Source organism: Squalius cephalus (genome assembly GCF_949319135.1).
Source record: "Squalius cephalus genome assembly, chromosome: 13".
Classification (NCBI taxonomy): Eukaryota; Metazoa; Chordata; class Actinopteri; order Cypriniformes; family Leuciscidae; genus Squalius; species Squalius cephalus.
Window position 1 is genome coordinate 20,984,036 of NC_137134.1, and position 23,892 is coordinate 21,007,927.

Here is a 23,892-nt window from a genome sequence, read left to right on the forward strand (position 1 = left end):
CCCACAGCAATATTAAAATAGTGTAGATTAGTGTACAATGTTTTATAATAATAATTTATTCTATTTAGTGTCCATTTCATTCATTTAACATATATAATATTGGCGGTATCCAAGTTATTTCACATATTTACTTTTTTTTATTTTATTTTTTTTAAGTAACGGAATAGTTACCCTGGTAATTAGTTACTTTTGTAATGATGTAACTCAGTTACTTTTTGTGAGAAGTAACTAGTAACTATAACTAATTACTTTTTTAAAGTAACTTACCCAACACTGTAGTTACTTTTGTAATGATGTAACTCAGTTACTTTTTGTGAGAAGTAACTAGTAACTATAACTAATTACTTTTTTAAAGTAACTTACCCAACACTGGTCATCAAGTTCACATCATTAGATTTTTTATTTATTTTATTTTTATGTAAGATGAAATCCCACAAGAATACTGTACGTGATTGAAACTCCTGTGTTGTTACTGCCACAGTTCCCTGAGGTGAACGAGGATCTTTGCACAAGCTTTGAGAAGATTCAGCTGCAGCTCTCACAAATTCCCCTCAGTGAGTGTTTGTCTTTAAAACGAGGTTTATTTAAATAAGTACAGTTCAGTACAGTTTGATATTTATACGTCTGTTCTCAGGTCAGCCTGCGTCATGGTTGGAGGCAGCGGACAGCGAGGCAGACTCTGACTCCAGAAACGAAGGCTCAGAACTTACCTTGACCGACACTGACACTGAGTGAGTCTCCAGCTGTAATGAACACACACCCAACTCTATCCATCACTTAACTAACTTCTGTTTACAAAAATAAAATTACCATGTTGTCATTGGTTTATTTTTGAGAGTACAGATGCATATAGCAGGTAATAACATTTTAAAAACATATCTCTACTAGCATTAAATATGTTTTTTGTAGTACCTGTGTTCGTAAAGATTGATGCCTTGTGAGGAATTGTAATTACCATGTTTTCTAATAGAGCCATAATGCCACCTGCTGGACAAATGTGCAGCTTTAATTCATAGGACAGTTAAAAGACTACATTTTCAAAGATGTAAAAATAAGATACTCAAATTAATTTGAGTGTTTGAGTGCTTTGAGAGTACTAAAATTTGTGGTGTTAATCAGAAATGAGAGATTTATGCTTTTTTATATGGTACAAGTATTAGAAAATTATCATGTTTATCTTAGATTATCACAATTAACTCTTTTTTTTATAATTGAGTTACCACTGTTATAACCCAGGTGTGGTAGAGAAATTGAAGAAAAGTGAGAAACGGATATAAAATGCCGTTTTGAGTCACACAATGAATGGTGTCAAATTGGTGTGAAACGCAGCTGAGACTCGGCCAGCTGTTAATGGTGTGTGTGTGTGTGTGTGTGTGTGTGTCCTTTTGGTTTGTACACATACAAGATGTTTTTTAAAATTAGTAGCCAATTAATGATTGTATTTACTATGCACACAGTATTGATGTTTAGACTGTAAAAAAATTATCATATTTTTAAATTGTAAATTTAAAAGATAAAAATATAATGTCCAAATATATTACACAACATCATTAATCATAACTAAAAATAATAATTTTATACTATCATTATTGTTGTTCACATTCTAGCTTTGTTTTACAGTTTGTAGCTCAGTTGACCTTAATAGAGACAGGAAGTGATGCGTTGATTTATTTTTTTGTATCAGAGATTTTAAGTCAAACAAGCCTGTAGGATGACTGAATTCTTGTTATTAATCCAATTCAAATCATACATTATGCTTTCCTGCTATTACACTGAAATTCATTTGTTGAATTCAGGTTAAATATTTCGTGTCACTTGCTTTTTGTGAACTGTCAAGACAGATCTGAGATGATTAAAGTCGGAATCTTACACACATTTTATATGAACTTGATGAGTTTGATTCAGTCTATTATGACTCTGTGACTGTCATGCATCTATAACTTACTGTCTTGCTCTGCAGATCTGCGCAGCGGACGACTTCTCGCAGCAGGAAGAGAAGAAACCAGGGTGCTGCCGGTCCAAATAGAGGAGGCCACAGGTAGCAGTTAACGTTTTCGGCATTACTGATCATTAATACTGAGAATTTGATGGTACACTGTAAAAATGTAGCTGCAATTCTTAACTTAAAATTTGTTGAGATAACTTAAATATCCAACTAAACTAAAGTTAACTAAACTTAATATTTTAAGTCAAGCACAAACAATTACCTTTTTTAAGTTGAAACAACAAATTACTTCTTATTCAAATGTTGAATTTTAAGTTGTGATAAATAATCACAGCAATCATTTTTTACAGTGTAATTTTAAGAATTTTGTTTATTATTCTAACTGTACAGTAAATCTATTGTCCGCAGTGATCTTCCAGAAAGAGAGGAGGGAGAAGGTGAGGAGACGCCTGCGTTCAGTCACTGGGGTCCCCCACGCAGGTAAAACACACTAAAAACACACAAGTTGTGTGTGGTTCAAGAGATTTCAATAGAAAGGTGGAAGTAATAAAAAAAAGAAAAAGTATTGACATAAATAATTGACATCTTCCTAAAATAAAACGAATTTGTATATTTATAGTACATTTAAAGTTACAAATATAAAATGTATTATTTAATTAAATTCACATTTATCATCTGACATGCATAAAGATCAAAGTAACAAACATTATTCTATTTTCTTCTATTCTATATACACATACATATATAGAAAGAGAGATAAGCAAATACTATTATTATTATGATAAATGTTGTTTTTGACAACCATCTTCTATACTTAATAATAATAAAAAAATTATGTTCTATCTCTGTTTACGTTGCTCAGTTGACTGTAATAGAGACAGGAAGTGATGATTTAATGTTTTTGTTTCAGAGATAATAAATCTAACAAGCCTCAATAATAAGTAGTATATTATATGATTTTATTTTAATACTATAGTATATCATTAAATATATACACTACCAGTCAAAAGTAAAGACATTTATAATTTTACCAACTATATAAAACCTTTTATTCATCACGGATCTAGAAAAAATGATTCCACAGCAAAACCTAAAATCCTTTAGAAGGATCACTGGAGTAGTGATGCTGAAAATTCAGCTTTGCATCACAGGAATAAATTACATTTTAAAATATATTCAAATAGAAAACAGTTCTTTTAACTTGTAATAATATTTCACACCATTACTTTCTTAACTGAAATTTGGATCAAATAAATGCAGTCTTGGTGAGCAGAAGAGTCTTTCAAAAACACTTTTTTTTTTGGTTTCAGAGTGGAGGTGTGGCTTGAGACGCAGGAGTCTCTGGGTATCAGCATAGTGGGCGGACGCACCGTTATAAAGAGGCTGAAGAACGGAGAGGAGCTGAAGGGCATTTTCATCAAACAGGTGCTGCCAGAAAGCCCAGCTGGACGCACGGGTGCCCTTAAAACAGGAGACAAGATCTTACAGGTCTGAGAGACACACACACATCTTCAGATGCATTTGCTGTTGCTTATTAGTACACCACTACACCCATTAATATTATGGTCTTTTCTGCTTCCTAACCAATTTAAAGGGGCCATATTCTTTGTTTTGTAGCATTATTATTCATCCCTGAATCTCTCTATAAAGAATTCCTGCACCAAAACAGCTGTAATTAAGTTTTTCTTTACTATTTTTGCTACTGTACCTTTAAGACAATATAGAAATGACATCTTTTATTATTGGCTAATGTCTTTGCATATAAAAACGACTGGCTTAATTCACTGTCGTTCAGTTTTCAGCAACTTGACACTCCCAGATGAACACACATGTTGATATGTAAATGTGGGCGGGCTTATGTTAATATACACATGGTTCTGACATCGTAACCTGTTTTTTGCTAAATATTCCTGTTTTCAAATGCATGTCCCCTTTAAATTCCCTCTTATCTCTGTCTCTCCTCCGTCTGTCCTTTGTCCTTCCGTCATCCTGTGTGATAAATAGGTTTCTGGAGTGGATTTGCAGAACGCCAGCCATGAGGAGGCAGTACAGGCTATCAAAGCGGCGTCCACTCCCGTAGTCTTCGTCGTTCAGAGCCTGTGCTCCACTCCACGGGTAAACCTGCCATTTCATTTAAAATGCCATCATCTTCTCCTGCCACTGTGCACCTCAGATATGACCCCCCTGTTCATGCCTGAGTGCTCTCATTCTTGAAAATGGGGCCAATTCATTTCCAGTTCAACAATAATAATTCCACTCAGTCGCTTCTGAAGTCACTGGTAAACGCACTCTTGGGCCACTTCCTCCCGCAGCTCTGCTGTTAAAGGTCTAGCACTCTTTCGATTGCTTTTAGTCCCCTGTAGTTTTCCATAATGTGCCTTTATTTTGAAGTAAACATTGTTCTTGCATCCTTTAACTGTGTCATCCAAGTTTTGTAACATATGTGCCCTTTACTTTGCATAAGGGGAAAAAAGCACAATGAAAACACAAATGACTAAAAAACTCATCACTATTGTTTCCTCATGCAGATGTGCATTATTTCCTGTTATCTCTGCTCTTTCATTGTTAATAAAAATGGAACCGTATAATAATAATAATAACCTTATAATTATAATTATAATAATAAAGTATACCGTATACATTTTAATATTGAATTTAATATGCATACATTTAATGATATTATAGTTTATATTATAATAATTTGACATTTAGATATTGTAAATATGACATAAATAAATAATGCATGTAATAATTATAATAAATAATCATATGCATTTATGTATTTATTAATAAGTACTCAAATTACTGAAACTAAACTTTTCTAAATAGTGTAAATAGAGTTCTAGATAATAGTAATATATAGATATTGTGATAATTATATATAAATATGTAATATTTCTAATATAAAATGTATATAATGTGTATATATAATGCATGTAGTAATTATATTCTATTTAATTGTGTATATATTTGATGTTATAATTAATATAATTGTAACATTTAGAGATTGTAATAATTATAATAAATATGTATGCATTTACTAATAGTATAGTTATGAATAGTAATAGTAATTACTATAAACACACACACACAGAACCTTATTCTACACACACATATGCAAATGTTTTCTCAAATTACTGGAAATTCACAATATATTGCTTCTTAATAATTAAAGTCCTTAATAATTTTAAACCTTTCTATATAGTTTTTAAAACTTTCTATATCTATTTATTTCTAGTAATTATAAATGTATAAAATGCATATGCAATTGAGAATTTCACAAATGTGTTTGTCAATTATTTATTTTTTATATTATTTATTTGACATATTTACTCAATGAATTACTTAATTTAGCTGCCAATTACCCAGCCTGGCCAATATGTTTATCTGTTAACAATTCTAAATAATATTTAAATAATAATAAGTAATATAGGAAGTGCGGTTAAAATGTGAGGGGGAACATGTGTATTACTAAAGACCGACTGGATGATTTTTTGTATCACAATATTGTGGTCAGAGAGCAGCGTATGGGCCTCTAGCAGCATCCTTATTGAGGATCTGTGTGATGTGAGGGAAGAAGCTCTTCTGAACCGGTCTGTGTTGACCCTGAGGCTGCACAATCGAGCAGAGCTGTTGTTTCATACAGTACCACTTTTTGATTTTTATGACCTTAGTTGGAATGCCCTGCAGGTTGGGTTCTTCAGCCTTAGCAACCATACAAGCGCAGGATCTTGTGGTGCTGTTCCCATGCCATGTGCTAATCCCTCCTGATTGGATGATTTCAACAGTAATAGCGACACTAAGGGGATGTCAGTGAATGATGTCTTTCTCTGTCTGAGATAATTGATTTCGTTCTCTCTCAGCCCCAAACTGGGAACGCACAAATCTCTTGAGCTGATGTGTCCGTGTTCGTTATCCGTGAGGTTGACTTTCTTCGTGTGTGTGTGTGTGTGTTCGCAGCCTGCTTCAGTGACGGCCTCCAGCATTAGACAGCATAAGGCTAAGAGGAAAGCCGCCCAGGTGAGTACAAACCTGCGCTCTGCTAAGCTCACCTCTGAGTTGTGGCTCTTTCACCTTTTCATCAAATCCTGCAGAACAACCATAATGATGATGAAAAAGAAAGATAATTATAATAAAAAAATGTTTTAAAAAATATACAATAACCTATGACAAAAGGGACAAATGCATACAAAGACAAATTATCTTTGACTGGACAGGTAATGGTTAAGCAGGATACAAATTCATAAATGTTATAGAGTCACTTAATCCTATGAATATATAGCCTATTAAAATGAAATATTTACTACCGTACGGTACAAAAAATATATATAAATTGCATTATCCTGATAATGTATATGTGTGTATATGTATGTGTGTGTGTGTGTGTGTGTGTATATATATACACACACATTATATTTTTATGTATGCATTTATTTAATAAAAATACGTAAAGTAATAATGTGAAATATTATTTACATTTAAAATATCTGCTTTCTATTTCAATAGATTTTAAAATATAATTTAGTCTTGTGATGGCAAAGCTGAATTTTCATTACCCATTATTAATAACTGAGCACCAATAATAATTGTTAATAATGTAACACAAAATCATCTAATTAGAATTGATTTTTGTAGGATCATGTGACACTGAAGAAAAACATTTACATTACATAAAAAAAAAAAAAAAAAAAATATATATATATATATATATATATATATTCAAGTAGAAAACAATATTACTGTTTTTATTGTATTTTTGATATGGAGCCTTGGTGACCAAAAGAGACTTTAATGAATCCAAACTTTTGACCGGTAGTCTGTTTGTGTGTATATCATTTTTTTTGTTCCGAAACTTTTTTTTTATTTTATTTTTTTTATCTTGAAAATTGAAAATGCTTATCTGAAGTCTAAAAGGCAAGGGCATTTTAGAAAAGTGAATGCTGTTATTTTGCTTTTTTAAATTTGAATCCTTTTTTTTTTTTTTTTTTCAGAATGATATCAGAATACTTTTTTTTTCCAGGTTTAATTGAGATTTTGAATGCCTTTTAGTGTGTTCTCAGACTCAGATTTTATATCTGAACATAATATTATCAGTCTATGCTAGATCTCAAATCGGCAGCATTCACTGCAATATGATTCTCACTGGAACTGCATTGTCCGTAATGATCCGTAATTATGTCCCAACTGCCAGTAATGATCACACTCTGAGTCTCTGCAAAGAAGCTGAATGCTGTATTTATTATGTGTCTGTTTCAAGATGTCTTTGTGTCCACTAATGTAAATGTCTAAGGCTGGTTTCCACTCACATCAAAGCACAACCCATCACAATTTGTTATAACCCTCGCCACATCCCAGAATCAAGAGAAATAATGAAAGAAAAGAGGACAAATACAAGCAAGGAAGCCCATATTTCTGAGAAATGGTGTCTCTTCCCGGGAGACCTGCAGAAGAATCCCAATTTTAAATCTTCTAGATACCTCTGGAGTCGCAGTGTTTTGATTAAAACTGTTTTTTTCTAGCAATTAATTTGAAATTACAGTAATTTGCCTAATTGCTCCTTCATCCATTAGTTGCATTCGGCTCCCGAGGCTACGTGATTATTCACCACAATCAGAATATGGGGCCCTCTAATTACACCCTGCAAATTTAATTAACTTTTCAGCTCATATCTGAAGGAAAACTCTCGCTGCTTTCTATTTCTAATGCTATTTTCCATAAGAAAATGTAAATTTAGATTTAAAAAATGAACTGCTACAGAATAAATAGAAGAATTACCTTTAATAGTATGTTGTAAACAAAGATTTTCCCATATATTGTGCGCAAAATAGTTTTTTGTTAACATAGCAAAATTAGCCTCGGTTGCTAATACCTGTATTCACAGCTCTTGCACACATTAGCGGTCTTTCTCCCTCGATATCATTCTTCCATCATTCATTAGCTATTAATCAGCAGAAAGCATGGCTCTCAGGAGCAGTGAAACATTATGGCATCCTTCTGCAAGCGCTGCTAATAGCTGATTAATGCTAATAGATCTGTTAGAGGCGGCTTATGTGAGCTACTATAGCTGCAGCTCTATTGAGAGATGGTTAGCCTTGATTAGACTCTGTTGTCACTGGTAAATGTGTTATTATTTTACATGTACTGTATGTACAACATTTTGTATATCAGGAGGGTCCACGGATGTCCGCCAACAGCCCGATTTTTGCAAGTGGTGCTCATTGCAGAGCCAAATGACATCCTGCTCCCCCTCTCTAGTTCACTTGTTAAGACAAGTGATGGTCATATTCCCTATATTCATTGTAAAGCCAAGCTTCTAAGTTTTTTGTGTCGGTTAAGCAAGTGGTTGTTAAGTAACATGATAACTTAGCGCCCCCTGCTTTGGATTTAAGAGGTTAACGATTCATCGATTAATTGATTGGTAATGTAAACAACAATCGATTATGGGAATTAATGTTAATTGATATCCCTCATAGAGAGTGCTAAAACATCCTAGAAATCGCATAGCAACATGCTAAAAACACCAAACCGGTGACGTGCTAAAACCTACTCTGAACATACTAGAAACCGCATAGAGACATGCTAAAAATGACTCCGAACATCCTATAAATCTCAGAGGTGTACTAAAAATGCTAAAAATCACTTAGAACGTTCTAGAAATCACATCGAGGCATGCTGAAATTACTCAGAACATCCTTTAAATCTCATCGAGAAATGCTAAAAATGCTAAAAACCACTCAGAACATTCTAGAAATCTCATTGAGACTTGCGCATTGACATGCTAAAAATGACTCAGAACATCCTATAAATCTCATCTGGAAATGCTAAAAATGCTAAAAACCACTCAGAACGTTCTTGAAATCGCATCGAGACCTGCTAAAAATTACTCAAAACATCCTATAAATCGCATAGAGAAATGCTAAAAACCACTCAAAACGTTCTTGAAATCGCATTGACATGCTAAAAATGACTCAGAACATCCTATAAATCTCATCGAGAAATGCTAAAAATGCTAAAAACCACTCAGAACGTTCTTGAAATCGCATAGAGACGTTAAAAATTACTAAGAACATCCTGTAAATCGCATAGAGAAATGCTAAAAACCACTCAAAACGTTCTTGAAATCGCATTTACATGCTAAAAATGACTCAGAACATCCTATAAATCTCATCGAGAAATGCTAAAAATGCTAAAAACCACTCAGAACGTTCTTGAAATCGCATAGAGACGTTAAAAATTACTAAGAACATCCTGTAAATCGCATAGAGAAATGCTAAAAACCACTCAAAACGTTCTTGAAATCGCATTTACATGCTAAAAATGACTCAGAACATCCTATAAATCTCATCGAGAAATGCTAAAAATGCTAAAAGCCACTCAGAACGTTCTTGAAATCGCATCGAGACGTTAAAAATTACTAAGAACATCCTATAAATCTCATCGAGAAATGCTAAAAACCACTCAGAACGTTCTTGAAATCGCATCGAGACCTGCTAAAAATTACTCAAAACATCCTATAAATCGCTTAGAGAAATGCTAAAAATGCTAAAAACCACTCAGAACGTTCTAGAAATCACATTGAGACATGCGCATTGACATGCTAAAAATTACTAAGAACATCCTATAAATCGCATCGAGAAATGCTAAAAACCACTCAGAACGTTCTTGAAATTGCATCGAGAAATGCTAAAAAACACTCAGATTGTTCTTGAAATTGCATCGAGACATGCTAAAAATGACTCAGAACACCCTATAAATCGCATAGAGAAATGCTACAAATGACTCAGAACATCCTATAAATCGGATAGAGAAATGCTACAAATGACTCAGAACACCCTATAAATCGCATCGAGAAATGCTAAAAATTACTCAGAACACCCTATAAATCGCATAGAGAAATGCTAAAAATATCTCCGAACCCGCTACAAAACCCATAGCAACTACTTTAGCAATAACAAAACCCTTCAAAAACCTTCTCACAACACCCTAGCAACTATATATCAATGTATAGCATCACATCTGTTCACAAGAATGGACCATTGACCAATGAACTTGGGGTCCATTAAAACCACAATCAGTAAATAGTTTGTTGAGAATCTATAGAACAGTGTTAGTTGAAGTGCCTCGTATTGAGATGTTGATGATAACTTCATCGGTGGCTTCCCATGTCCATCTCCTGAGGCTTTTCTCTGACAATAGCAGTTTTACGAGACTACTTCTTGTAATAGCCCATGCCTAATTTCTACTCCCTACCATTTACAGCTTTCTTCATGCTCTTATCATCGTTCTCTTTTATTCATGCTTTGTTGGGGGTTTTTGAGGAATAGTTCACCCAAAATTGAATAGGAAAGCTTCATAGAAATAGCGTTAAAGGGATCCATATGACTTATGCACTATATTCAAAGTCTTCTGAAGTATCTTTGTGGGAGAAACGGACCCAAACTGAAGTCCTTATTTAAGAACTGAATCAGTCTGATTTGTGAACGAATCATTAGATGGGTTTTGTGAACTGGGTTTAATTGAAAAGGTCTGATTCAAAAGAAGGATTCCTTTTCTTTTTTTGGTGAACTATCCCTATAAATCATTGCATCTTTCTCCATCCAGAGTTTTCCCAGCATTCATTCATATTCATCATCTGTCACTGTTTATTTGTTAGCCTGTGTCTTTTGTAGTGTCTTTCCACAGTCTGTTGCATTACTCACTCTCTCTCTCACACAGTCTCTTTGCTTTTCTCTTCAAGCAGAAAGCAGGACAGACCGGCGTCCCTCCGCCCATGCGCCTCCCCCCGCCCTACAGACCCCCCAGCCTAGTGCAGGAGGAGGAGCAGGAGGAGGAGGAGGAGGAAGAGAGGGAGGATGAAGAGCAGGCTAAAGGTGAGAGTCTGCTGATCGCGCCAATGCATGCGACTGAACTCAATGGCTATGTTCGAAATTGCGTACTATCATACTAGTCTACTATTTCTCTAGCATATAGTATGGAGAGTTGGGTATATAGTATGCATGGAATCCCTGATTAACCTAATATTGGGACTGTTATTTGATTAATTTAGTAATTTTCATTGTCATAATTATTGTTAATTAGCAATAATTATTAATAATAACATTAAATAAGAATAAAAAATGCTTGAATAATTTGATAATAAATAAGATAGATATTTAATTGAATAAAATTATGAATATTAATAAACATTTCCTTAAATTGACTGCCCTATGAATTACAAAGAAAATATGTTGTTCAGATATGTGTATTCGTGGAATACAGTGTGCATTACGGCTGTCAATTTTATATGTGTTTTAGTATACTTAATTATATCAAAATTAATATTATTATTATTATTATTATTATTATTTTATTAGTAGTAGTAGAAGTAGATGATTCACTGAAGAAGGCTGATTGCCGAAACATTTGATCTTGATATATATATTTGCTTAGTTGCATAATAAAACTAATAATTATTTATCAAATTTATGAAATAAATCGATATTGAATAAAATAGTTAATACATTTATATTTTCATAAATTAGATGCATTATTAATAACAGTAATAAAGAAGAATAAATAATAGTTTAGTAAACACATATTGGATTAAATACTTTTTATTAATAATAAACAAATATTTGCTTAAATTGACAGCCCTATCAATTACAAGGAAAATATGTTCAGATATGTGTATTCATGGAATACAGTCAAACAATATTGAATGTTTATTTTAGTATACTTATATCAAAATTATTATTTTATTATTAATAGTAATAGTATTTTTATTAGGGCTGTGAAAAGATTAATCGCGATTAATCGCATCCAAAATAAAAGTTTGTGTTTACATAATAAATGTGTGTGTACTGTGTATCATTATTTTGTATATATAAATACACACACTTGCATGTATATATTTAAGAAAAATGTGTTATTTATATATACAAATATTTATATTTATATATAATATAAATTATATTTAAATATATACAGTATATACATGCAAATATTTCTTAAATAAATACTTTTTTTTCCTTTTTTTTCACAGCCCTAATTTTTATTATTAAAAAAAAAAAAAAAAAAAGGTTAATTAAATGGATATTGAATTGAATAAAATTAATATTTTATTCATTTTATAATTAATTACATCTTGAGGACATGAAAAAACCTCATATTACCCCCCCCCCCCCCGTAATTGCTGCGTTTATTATTTTTAATTATATTACTATATTTTTAAAAAAATCAATTGACAGCCCTACACGTTGTACAGTCATACAAATAATTACAAAAAAATGATGTATTGTGCATTAACAGAGCACTTCTCTGAATACTGTATCCCACAATGCAATGTATTATAGATGACAAGGAGAAATTTATTTCCATTATGATAACTGGGCTGGACCTGCTGAATTAAATATACAGCATGGTCAGGTCATGTGGCTACTATATTCTGCGTGAACCATTCATCATTGTGCATATTGCTCAATATGCTTAAGCACTACACTATTATTCTATTCCGAACATTGCCAGTGTCTTAGGAACTGACATGCAGAAACATTATCTTTTAAAAAAAAACTGTAGCCACCATGAGGCGTTCTCATCACAGCATTGCTGCAGCAGATCTCATTCCCTGAGACTGAGCTGGCAGACTCTCTCAGCGTCACACCGCAGCTCTAATCTCTTTCCAGTTTGATGGTCCTCAATATGCCGTTCGGGCAGTGCGGCGTCTCCAAATCTCTTTTTCATCCTTGTCCGCCACCGGTCCTTTGACTGGCTCTGTTCCCGGATGCCATCCGGCGAGCCATTCTTGTAAAATCTCGTAGTGTGAAATTGAGTTTGTGTTGAGGTGTGCTGTGTTTAGGAGATGCCGAGTAGGATAGGTCCAGTTGAAAGTGGTGTAGTGGTTGGAAGATTGGAAACTGAAATGAGGTGGGTTTGAACCTTAGAAGGGGAAATACTGTACATGACCTTCAGTATTGTCCATGAGTTAGACACGTTAACTTAGGTTAGGGTTGCCGACCTTCACGTATAGAGCTGGTAAGTCCCGCCCATCCGTAAAACCCCAAGTGGACCTCTAGGTTGAAAAATCGTCAATGCAAGTGAATGGGAGAAAATAATTATTTTCTGGTCCCATTTGAATTGTGCCATGAATGTGAACACATGTTGTCTGTGAATTTTTCATGTTACGAGTTTGACAGTATATGGTATGATTCTTCGGCTAGCAGTTGTGGAAAAGACATAACGAGAAAGACTACATGTCGCCTATGTGACGTCACCCTATAAAGTTGACTTACCCGTGGTTTTCGCCAACCTCAACGATTTTGCCCTCTCCCTGAAAGAAGGCGGTGAAGTGCACCAAAGACGCAGCCATGTTTAGCGGGATCCGTGAGCTAGTGTCCGTGTGCGAGTGGTGGTGACGTTTCAAACGCGTCGAAAGCAGCGAAGAGTTGTAGTCCACAAAGTGCTCTCACACAAAGTCTAACCGTATCAAACTTCTACCCGCTAAATTGTAGCATTCTTCACACGAAAAATTATATAAAAAATTCACAGACGACATATGTTCACATTCATGGCACAATTCAAACGGGACCAGAAAATAATTATTTTCTCCCATTCACTTGTATTGACGATTTTTCAACCTAGAGGTCCAGTGGGGTTAGCGGAAGGGGCGGGACTTACCAGCTCTATAACGGAATCATTCCATATGAAAATAGAATTGCTAATTAAATCCATACTGGATGTAGTTTGCCAAGTATTTTTGCATCTTGCTATAAATACGGAATCGTTCTTAGCTGTTTGGATGCGTTTCATTTGAGTTTCGCATTGTGTTGTGAAAGTGTCAATGTTAAAAATTAGCATGAAAAACAAGTGGGATTTGTGTATTAGGAAATTAAAATTAATATATTTTTTTGTAGCATTTAGCTTCTCCATTTGTGCAACATTGTATCTTTAGTGCATGGAAATTGTTCGTAAAGTGATTTTTAAATTTAAGTCAACATCTTGAGGATATGAACTTGGAACTTAACCTCTTGAATTAGACGCTTGGTTTTGTTATTGTGTGCAGCTACCATTTAGTCAGCAAGGCTAAATGAAAAGTTTGGCAAAATCGACTTCTCAAGCTGTTACTTGCTAGTTTCAGCTCATCATTTCCCACATTCTCCACGATTCAGACAACAATGTGATGGATAATGCATACAAAGCTGCAGGCATACACTGTGAGTGACTGTGTAGCATTTAACTCCTTTTAGCATTTAGCTTCTCTGTTCTTCAGTTCAATTGTTCTTATAGTGATTTAAAGTAAAAGTCAACATCCTGATGCTCTATAATATTGGATCTTGAATTAGACACTTTGTTTTTGTTGTTCTGTTTGACTTTTGTTTAGGCTATAACTAGCATGCATTTAGCCAAAAAGGTTAATGTAAAGTACTCCTCCTTAAGCAGCTATTTGCTAGTTTCAGCTCATTATTTCCCACAATCTCCACAGTTCGGACGACGAAGGGATGGAACATGCATAAAAGCTGCTAGCATTTAGCTTCTGATAGCTAATGTTAGCGTTTAGCTTCTGCATTTAATGCAGAATACTGTATATTTAATTCAGTTGTTCTTATAATGTCATTTTTAATTTCTAAAAGTCTTTAAAATATGAGCTCTTGAATTAGACGCTTGTGTTTTTGTTGCTGTTGTCTCAACTTCTTGTACGTCATTTAGCTAGCACGGCTAAATTTTGACAAAGTACTACTTCTTAAGCTGCTACTTGCTCATTATTTTTCCACGATTCAGACAATATTGTAGATGATAAACACCTCTCATGGCTCTAGTCACTTTGGATCAGCTCAATAACTTCTTTCTATCTGTGGCATGAACCATTCTGCCTGTGAAGCTTGTCTTCTGGTGTGGTGGTTTTGATGTGCGCATATGTTTGTCTACCTTCCCATCTGTCAGTGATAAATTACTTTAGGTTACCTCATCTAAAGCACTTGCTTCTGTAAATCCAATCAAAGAATTTTTGATGGAAGTCAATACTTGAGCTTTGCTGAAGGCCTCAACATGCTGAACTGCTTAAGTTAGAGGGGTTTTTCTTTTTCCACTCCAGCGCGTTGAGGACAACCTAGTCAGCAGTTTGCGTAATCCCTCGACATTAGAAAACGTCTGCTCGCGGATTAAGATAAGCGTAATATCGTGTCGGATTTATTGAATGTTGAATAAACACAATCTGAAAACTTTGCCTAAAACTTGTCGCAATAGGATTACAGGGCGTTTGCCTTGCTATGTAGGACGTGCGATAAGACGACCTTTTATGTCAGGATTTGCTGATGCGCATTCATTTTGTATTTTAAATTGCAGACTATTACCAAACAGTTATTGCTTAACTCATATTTGCTCTCCTAAGAATCTCTGTATGCAATTACGATATTCTGGCATATTGTATGCTGGACGTGGCGCCGCGTCTCCATCAGATTTATACGTGTTCAAGAATGAATGAATGCCGCCATCTGTTCGAATCTGTGGCGAAGGCAGGGGAGAAAGCTGTCTATTGTTTGAGATTGAAACAGGGACCTTGAAGCAGCTATTTATCTCAGTTCAGAGCATCAGTCAGCCTGATGAATTATAAGAGACTCGCAAGATGGTCAATGGAAACACCACAATGAAGCCAAAAGGCCCATTTTCTGTTCAGATCCATCTTTGGCAACATCAGTTTTAACAGTTGCCCTGAAGAAATGGTTTTGTTTTGTGGTCTGGGATCCTCTAGTCTACATCCATCATCTGGACTTGATGCATCACACTTGGTGAATCACATCCATGGGCCATCTATTGCACTTTTCGAGGCATTTAGTAGTAGTAGGTCATTGGAAAAAGTTGATGTTTGTTATTTTAGATGGTATTTTATATCCCAAAAAGATACTTCCTTGCCAAAATGAGCTCCAGTGTGGACCAGACCGTGTGCTGATTGTCAAAATCTGGCACGCTGAGACCACGTCCACATCGTTTACTGGGCTGAAAAACAGGAGGTGTCTGCAGGGCGTCTTTCTAACTTGGCAGACGGTATCTCATGAGGTATCTTGGGAGATAATATCTCCTTTAAAAGTGACTGGGTGAAAGATTCACCATCAGTGCTCAAAGGAAAACACAGCAGACTAACTCTCCATTGAATGCCAGTGAATCCTTTTTTCCTCTCTAACGCTTGTTGTTTAGCAGTTGTTTTTTGTTTTGGTTTTGTTAAAAGATAGTATTATTGAAATAGTTTAAAAATCAGCGTGAATCTTTTTTTTATATATTGTTCATCCAGGTTATATGTTTCATCAACAATAATGAAGACAAAATTAGTCCTGTTGTGTTATTTTTGTCTTGTCTTTACTATCATTCATTTAAAAAACCCTCTCAAAAATCCTCTCTGTCATGACACCTCTTATGTTAACAAAAAAATTTAATTATTATGTGTGCATATTTTAAAGCGTAATTTTATTTACATATGTATATATTAGAGCCCTGCGCGGGACTGTTTTCTTCATCCCGCCCGCGCCCGCGCCCGCCGAATTTCTGACCATTACCGCCCGCTCCCGCAACGTATGTGTTACACACCCGCCCGCTCCCGCAATATAATATGTATGTCCACTCCTGCCCGCACCCGCAAAACTCTGAGAATTTATTCCCGCACAGTAATAGAGATGCATTGATTTTGTGTCTTCTCCCGTCCCGCAGGAAAAAACACGTATTTGTATTGCTATTATTAAAGAGATTCATGGGGTTGTTTGTTTCGTTTCCCTGGCCGGCATGTATTCTGGACACATACACACAGGACAATGGAGGAAATCAAGTGCATGCTGTTTTTGGATGGTTTTGTTTTTGTTTTTGCTGATTTTTATTCAGGATACTCCGTCTGGCACGTGCAATGATGACGCAGTGAGTAGTGACGATTCTCTCTGACCAATCAGCAGTCTGCCGTGTTTTCACGTCACATTTTAGTATCGCCTCAGCTTGCTCAGAACCTCGCCGGAGGTGGTACGAAAAAAAGTACCTGGAAGCAGATACAGGTACAACTTTTACACAGTGGAAACCAAACAGAGGCGAGGCGAGCCGAGCCGGTACTGTGTAGTGGAAAATCTCCATCATGTCGCTAGGCTACCTCCCGATCCCGCAGTGTTTTTTTTTTAACCGCCCATTCCCGCCCGCAGCAAAGTTCAAACCGCCCGCTCCCGCGAGATTTGCGTTGGGTCCCGCGGGACCTGGCGGGACTCAATCCCAATGCAGCCCTCTAGTATATATACAATTCTGTCTATCAATCTGTCTGTCTGTAACTCTGTTTGTCTGTCTTCTATTATCTATCATCTGTCTGTCTGTCCGTCTGTCTCTTTCCGTCTAGTTTAATGTATATATTTTAAAGTATATTTCTGTCAAAAAACTGCCAAAAATGAAAAAAGTCTGTCACCTGCATACAAAACATCAGGTATTACAACAGTTTAAGCCCGCTCTTTATGAGAAGATGATGAGGGCGAGCAAGACCAAAAGCCCTCACCCTGTTGATTTTATCACCAACTCCCCTCATGTTCTTCTCAGTCTCTGATCAGTCCAGTTTTTCTCCTGTGGTGTGCTTGTGTGCATGTATGAGTGGCCACTGCAGTCACTTCCTCTCCATGCCTACTGTAATTACTGCTGCATGATTAATAACTCCAGTGATTCCAGGAGTTTGGCAGGCTGTCCGCTCCTCCTGCGAGGTTGTTATCACGCATGCGCACTCGTCTGTATGTGTGAGGCCTGTGCCGAGCGTGTCCAGGGACGGCACGTCAGTGGTTTAGTGCACTGGATTCCTGCCAAACAGCAGCTAACTATACAAGCATCACTGTCAGAGCTGGCGTCCTCCCTCTGCACCTCTATGGCGGAATCATTTCCTCTTCACAGGGACCTCTCCTGTACGATTACCTTACTTTGACAGAAATTTGACCATGATGACATCCCTTCTTGAGTTTTTTTTTTTCCTCTTAAACCATGATATTGCCCTGGCACGTGTCAGAAATATGTAATAGCAGTGCTATATTTTGATTCTATTTTCTGTTCTTTTGATGATTAGCCGTCTATAATGGAATGTCTCTGTGGAAGAAGGGTTTCAAGATCGCCTCATCAGATTTCATGGAATTGCTCAAACTGGCCCTGAATATTTCATTGGCTGCTCCAGTTTTCACGTCCAGTAGAAATCAGTCAACCTCTCTGAAGTCTGCATAGCGCTTTGCCAAATCTATAAATCCTCCATGAGAAAAGTTGGAATCGTGCTTCCAACGAGTTTTTGTCTTTTCTCAAAGCTGATCTGAAAAAGTTCACTGCGGCAAAAATGCTTTGTCAGTGCACAGATGTTAGAAGCTCAAACCGCACAAATAAATCAACTCTTAGATCTGGATAGAGCTTTACTGCTTTGTTCACCACTGATAGATTTGTTTTAGCCAGGCCAGTAATTCGATATAATCTGCACCAGTCTATTAATTTGTTGAATTAATATTTATTAATTATAATTATGTTAGTTTTGTTCAGCATTTAATCATTTTCAAATGCTGATTTTGTTTTTCTTTGAATCCAATTAAATACACTTTTTAGATTTTCATTCATATTACTATTTGTATTAAAATATCAATTTCAAGTTATTTATATTGTATCAATTAGCATTTTAAAAATAAGTTTATAATTTAATTTATAATATTTTCATTCAGCACCACAGCTAAGCTATATATGTGTATGTGTATATATATACGTATGTGTATATATATGTGTGTGTGTATATATAGATATAAAGATATAGATATAGATGTGTATATATAGATATCTGTGTATAGATAGATAGATGGATGGATGGATGGATGGATGGATGGATGGATGGATGGATGTGTATATATAAGCATTTTGGAATAATTTTGGAGGACCGTTAAATACACTTTTTAGATGCATTTCATTCATATTCTGCTTTTTATACTAATATATTTTCAGGTCATTTCTTGTGTCTGAGCGGTGAATGAAAGACTTTTATTAGAGTCAAATGCTTCACTTAGTATTCCTGGGTTTTTTTGTGTGTTTTTTGCGAAGGAATGTGACTCATCGTTCTGGCAAATTGGTGAGCCGCCTCAATCTTCCTCAGACCGGCCTTAATTAAGAGCCATAATGAAGCAGAGCTAATGAGAAGTATTCTCTGCAGTGTTGCTGTCAGTGTTATCTCTTCATATATGGAATTAAACAAGAACGAGCGCTGAGTAATCAAGGAAACCTAACATTTGCTGGTGAAGTGTTCAGTTTTGTCTTCTTCTACTTAAATATCAATGGCTGTTTCTTAATCTCTCTTTCTCCCCCTCTTCGTTGTGTCATTCTTCTCGCCCTCCCTGGTTTTCTTGGTTCCAGACTGTGAGTGGCCCTTCTTCAGTGGGTGTTTAGTGGCGGAGGGTTCGGTTAAAATACACCGAACATCATTATTCATCAGACAGTCGCTGAATGCTTTTGACAGCGTATGTACATATATTAAAGGCAGAATGCCTTACCTCAGCAGTCGCTTTCTGCAAAGGTGGTATTTTATGTCTCTAAAGCAGTTTGATGAGCAGGACAGCATTAGAGTATCTAGTAGTCTCTAGGTGGGGGAATCGGCAGCTGTTTCATTATATAATCACAAAGCATCACAATATCATAATTGGCTCGCAACTGATACCAAATGCAGGTGAGAGACCCATGGGATCGGTTAATATCTATTATAATTATCTGTGCAGTTGAGACATTGAGAGTATATTCACAGCCACTGTTTTCAATAAGGTGTCCATGAAAGTACTGCAGAGAATGCTGACATTTCTTGATGTCTTCATTCAATGCTGACTTGAATGATCTGATAAGTTGCAAATGAAATGCTGGATTACATTATTTCATTACATTTTATATTAAATATTTTACAACAAATTAAAATTTACATAAAGATTGTATATTAAACAAAATAATTGAATATATAATGTATTAGGAGCATTGTTGTATTACATTTTAAATTAAATGTTATTACTTTGTAAATTAAATATTACATTATATTAGATTTTTATAAAATTTGGGTTTAAATTTTTTTTTTAAATTGCATCTTATATTAAAATTAATTATTTTTTATGAAATATAAAAAGTTATATTGCATTGTTTTATCACTTTTTATATTAAATATTAAATACAATTATTTTATTCATTTTCATTTTGTATTTTATTTTATATTAAATTAAAATAATTTAAAAAATAATTAATTAAATAAATGATGTATTATAAAATTTTATTTAATTTAAATACCCGTATATTACATTATAAGTTAAATGTTTACATAAATTACATTATTTTTATTACATTCCATATTAAATATTATAAATCCAGCTATTTATTAAATAAATCTATATAATATGTTTTATATTAAATAAAATGTTATATTGAAATAAAATATTTGTATTACACATTTTAAAGAAATATTGCAAAAAAATAATTACGATAAATATTTATAATATAATATAAATATTTATTTAAGTATATCATAAATTATTTTATTGGCACAGCCTTATGGTCGACCTTAAGTGCCTTTTTATTGTTTGTTTTTTTTAACGTAAAAATACAAAACATTTTCTGAGGGTTATGTTTAGAGGTAGGGTTAGAGGATAGCATATACAGTTTGTACAGTAAAAAAAATCATATCTATGGAAGGTCATAGAACAAATGTGTACACATGTATATATTTGCATTGTTTCTGCACTCTGCCACCTGGCTCACTAGATACTCACATTGGCCAATGAAGAACCCATATCGGTCCACTACTAGTGTGTAGAAAATACACCATACATGCAGCTTGCATAAGTCCTGACAGAACGCATTAGACATATAGTAAAAATAATATGTGTGTTTTTGTTTTGCAGGCTAGAGAAGCTGACTGTTGTATGGCCAGGGATTCTCCAATAGTAATCTGTATTCTCATCACGAGAGCTGAGGGATTAAAAAAAAAAGCGTCAAGGACTCCTCTTTTCTGTCGTTTCCATGTTGCCTCTGTTCTTTGGGAGCTGGTGAGAGTTGATATGTCTTTAATGGGCCGAGAGTGTGGTCGCAAGGTGGTTGTAGGCTTTCTTGCTTGGTGATCAAGGTTGGTTGCATCACGTTTATAGTGCGTGTTGAGCGGTTCTTGGTGTGGCTTCTTTGGTTTTCGGTGGTGTCTTGCTGTCTTCTCGTTTGGCTCAGGTTGGTCTCTTCATGTTCAGAGCTTTGCGGTTTCTCTTGATTGATTGATCTTCATCCGTACACTTGTTCATACCCTGCTGAAAAGATCAGCTTGGATCAGCATGTTTTCGCTGGTCACTTAAGCTAGTTAAGAAGCTCAGAAGAGATATCAAAACACCAGTGCTGGTCATTTCAACAGGGAATTTGATCTGGAATTATCCTTTATATAAATCAGCATTCATAAATCAGTATTTTTTTATTGACTTATCCAATGTTTCCATCAAATTACCTCTGTGGAATTGGACAAACTTCCTTTGTTTTCTCTTTTCTCAGTTTAACTTTGTTTTGAAGTTAAAAAAATTCATTTTTGTATCATTTGTGGAAATCAGCAGAAATACTGGTATAGATTTTGGAATTTCTTAAATTTAAAGAAGTTATAACTCTATGGAATTGGGCAACATTTCTATTTATTCCTGTTTTTAAGAATACAATTTATTGAATAAAATTAAGTACATTGAATAATATTTTCCATTGTAATGTTTTAAAGTACAATCATTTATTTTCAAATATTAAAGACTTATTTTTTATTCATGTTTGCAAAGCACTGATTGTAATAAACCATTTTACCTCACATCAGCTTGTGTTTAAAAGTTCTTCATGAGTAAGCGATGTGGTCTTTTTCCCTTTCAAAGTCTAACTTTTTGTGTTCCAGACACGTTGGTTCTCATGCGGGAGAGGCTGGTTTGAATCCAGCCTCCGTCCCGTCCCATCCCAGTCTCTTTCAATAACAAGTGTTCGTCGTTTCACTTTCCAAACACCTGCTTGAGAATGCCAACCACACCGCTATATCTTTCCCTTCAAGGTGACATATGAGTGACAGGCGTCTTCCCAATGCGATTTTTGGTTTAGCAGGTCGCCGTGTCACCGGAGCGAGATAGGGGAAGTAAGAAAGAGGACTGGCAGGAACCTCTAAAGAGTTCCATATGAGAGGCGGCGCTCAGTGTGCTGGAGTTTACACAGGGGACTCTCACACGCACAAAGGCCCTGTCAATCATATCCCATCCATCATTTATACAAAATATCTCTGCTTAGAAATACAAAAGATATGGTTTCATTTTCAGAAGCCATCCACCATCAGGCGGTCAAAACATTCAGTTCCTTTAACACAATTAAAGTTTTTTTAAGAATTATATTATAAATTTAATATAACTTTAACAAGTTAAATTCAATCTACCGCATTTGTGATAATTTTGTTTACCAAAGAAATAAGGTTTGATTTGCTCTTTAGTTTAAAAAAGGAAAAACGGTTACAAAGATGCACTAGACGTTCACTAGACCTAGAACGCAATCTTTACATTACGTTTTCATATTTACATTTATTTCTGATTTATTATATAATTATATTTCAATAATGTAAATGCTTTAGCAAAAAATATTTTTATATTTAAACTAAATAAATGACAACATTTATTGTGATTTTATTTATTTATTTACTGATTGATTGATTACCATAGAAAATAATTTATTTTTATGTAAGAACCAAAAAAGTAACAACAATTGCGATTTCAGGATGGCACTAAAAGTTGTAACCAACTAAAACAGTAGCAAAAATTTAGACAACTTTTCATCTCAAATTGATGTATTCATTCGTAATTATATCTTAGAATTAATTAATTAATTAATGTAAGTGCATCAACAAATTATTTTTAAATTTCAACTGAATAAAAAAAAGATGGTTAGTTTTTTAAATTAACACAGAAAATAATTTCAACTTATCACTTTATGTAAAAATAATGTTTTAGGATGGCACTAAAACTAAACAGTTGCAAAAATTCTGAATTAAACTGATTCTCATCTCAATGTTTAATTGGTTTATTAATGTCATAGTTGTATTTATTTAGTATACAATTGTAATTAATGTAAGTACTTTAATTATTATTTTTAAATTGAAACAAAATAAATAAAAAATTAACAAATGTGCATTACTGTAATCTTTTTTTTTTTTTGGTTCAAAATCATTTTCTGTGGTGATTCTGTTGTTTGAGCTTTAACTTTGTATTGAACCCATAACATTCCTTTGAACTGATTCGGTTGCCCTTTAGCTGTTCTATGAAGAGCCCTCTGAAACTGCGAGCCAATGATTCTGCTGGAAGCGAAACGAGATTATTATGACCGCTCAACCTTTGTCTTGTAGATCGAGTGCCTCCTTAGAAGCAGTGGCACATAAAGAGATGTGTCAAGAACGCCTTTTGTGATGCAGTGCCGTTCCTGCTGCTCTCTGGGCTGAAGAAAACGCTCCTCCATCCATCAGCGCTGGCTCAGAGCCGGCCCTCGTTTATCTGGAGCGGGACATACTGATCTGGGACCAGAGATAGGGTCGTAATTACCACTGTCTTCTCCCTAATGCCAGAGTTATGAGCCTGCTCCAGTCAGCCATTAATATCGCAGACACACACTCACTTATGCGCACCCTTCAGTGTGCCGCCCAAAGCCACGCCGCTGCCAGCAGTGTGAATACTAACCCTGAAAGCTCTGGCTGAGTCCCAGTTACTTGATTCTTTGTCGAAACCATGCTGATACTGCAGATACGTTGAGCTGTGGTGCTATTTTTGGAATCCAGGGTTCGAGTCCGGCTCTCTGTTGGTATGATTTCCTGTCCCTAGTGTTTAACGGTTTGTTCAATACTAGCAATACTAGGGGTTCTTTTCTTTTTTTCTCTTGGTTTGTTGTTTCTCCGCTGTTTCTGTGGCCAGCGCTGTCTGTGTAGTTGGGTATTTAGGACA

General features: G+C 34.9%; 1 protein-coding gene across 8 annotated transcripts in view; it reads left to right on the top strand.

The window, feature by feature from the left end:
- patj (PATJ crumbs cell polarity complex component) overlaps positions 1-23,892 on the top strand; it is a 104,259-nt gene that overhangs the window by 38,760 nt on the left and 41,607 nt on the right. For 5 of the 8 annotated variants that reach the window (XM_079890251.1, XM_079890254.1, XM_079890250.1 and 2 more), the window contains exons 23-30: positions 482-554; positions 635-731; positions 1,961-2,038; positions 2,354-2,425; positions 3,256-3,433; positions 3,950-4,060; positions 5,906-5,965; positions 10,683-10,815. In XM_079890251.1, the coding sequence (XP_079746377.1) occupies positions 482-554; positions 635-731; positions 1,961-2,038; positions 2,354-2,425; positions 3,256-3,433; positions 3,950-4,060; positions 5,906-5,965; positions 10,683-10,815 (802 nt within the window). The remainder of the gene's footprint in view (positions 1-481; positions 555-634; positions 732-1,960; positions 2,039-2,353; positions 2,426-3,255; positions 3,434-3,949; positions 4,061-5,905; positions 5,966-10,682; positions 10,816-23,892) is intronic. The other 3 variants (XM_079890252.1, XM_079890256.1, XM_079890257.1) reach the window with 1 other exon arrangement.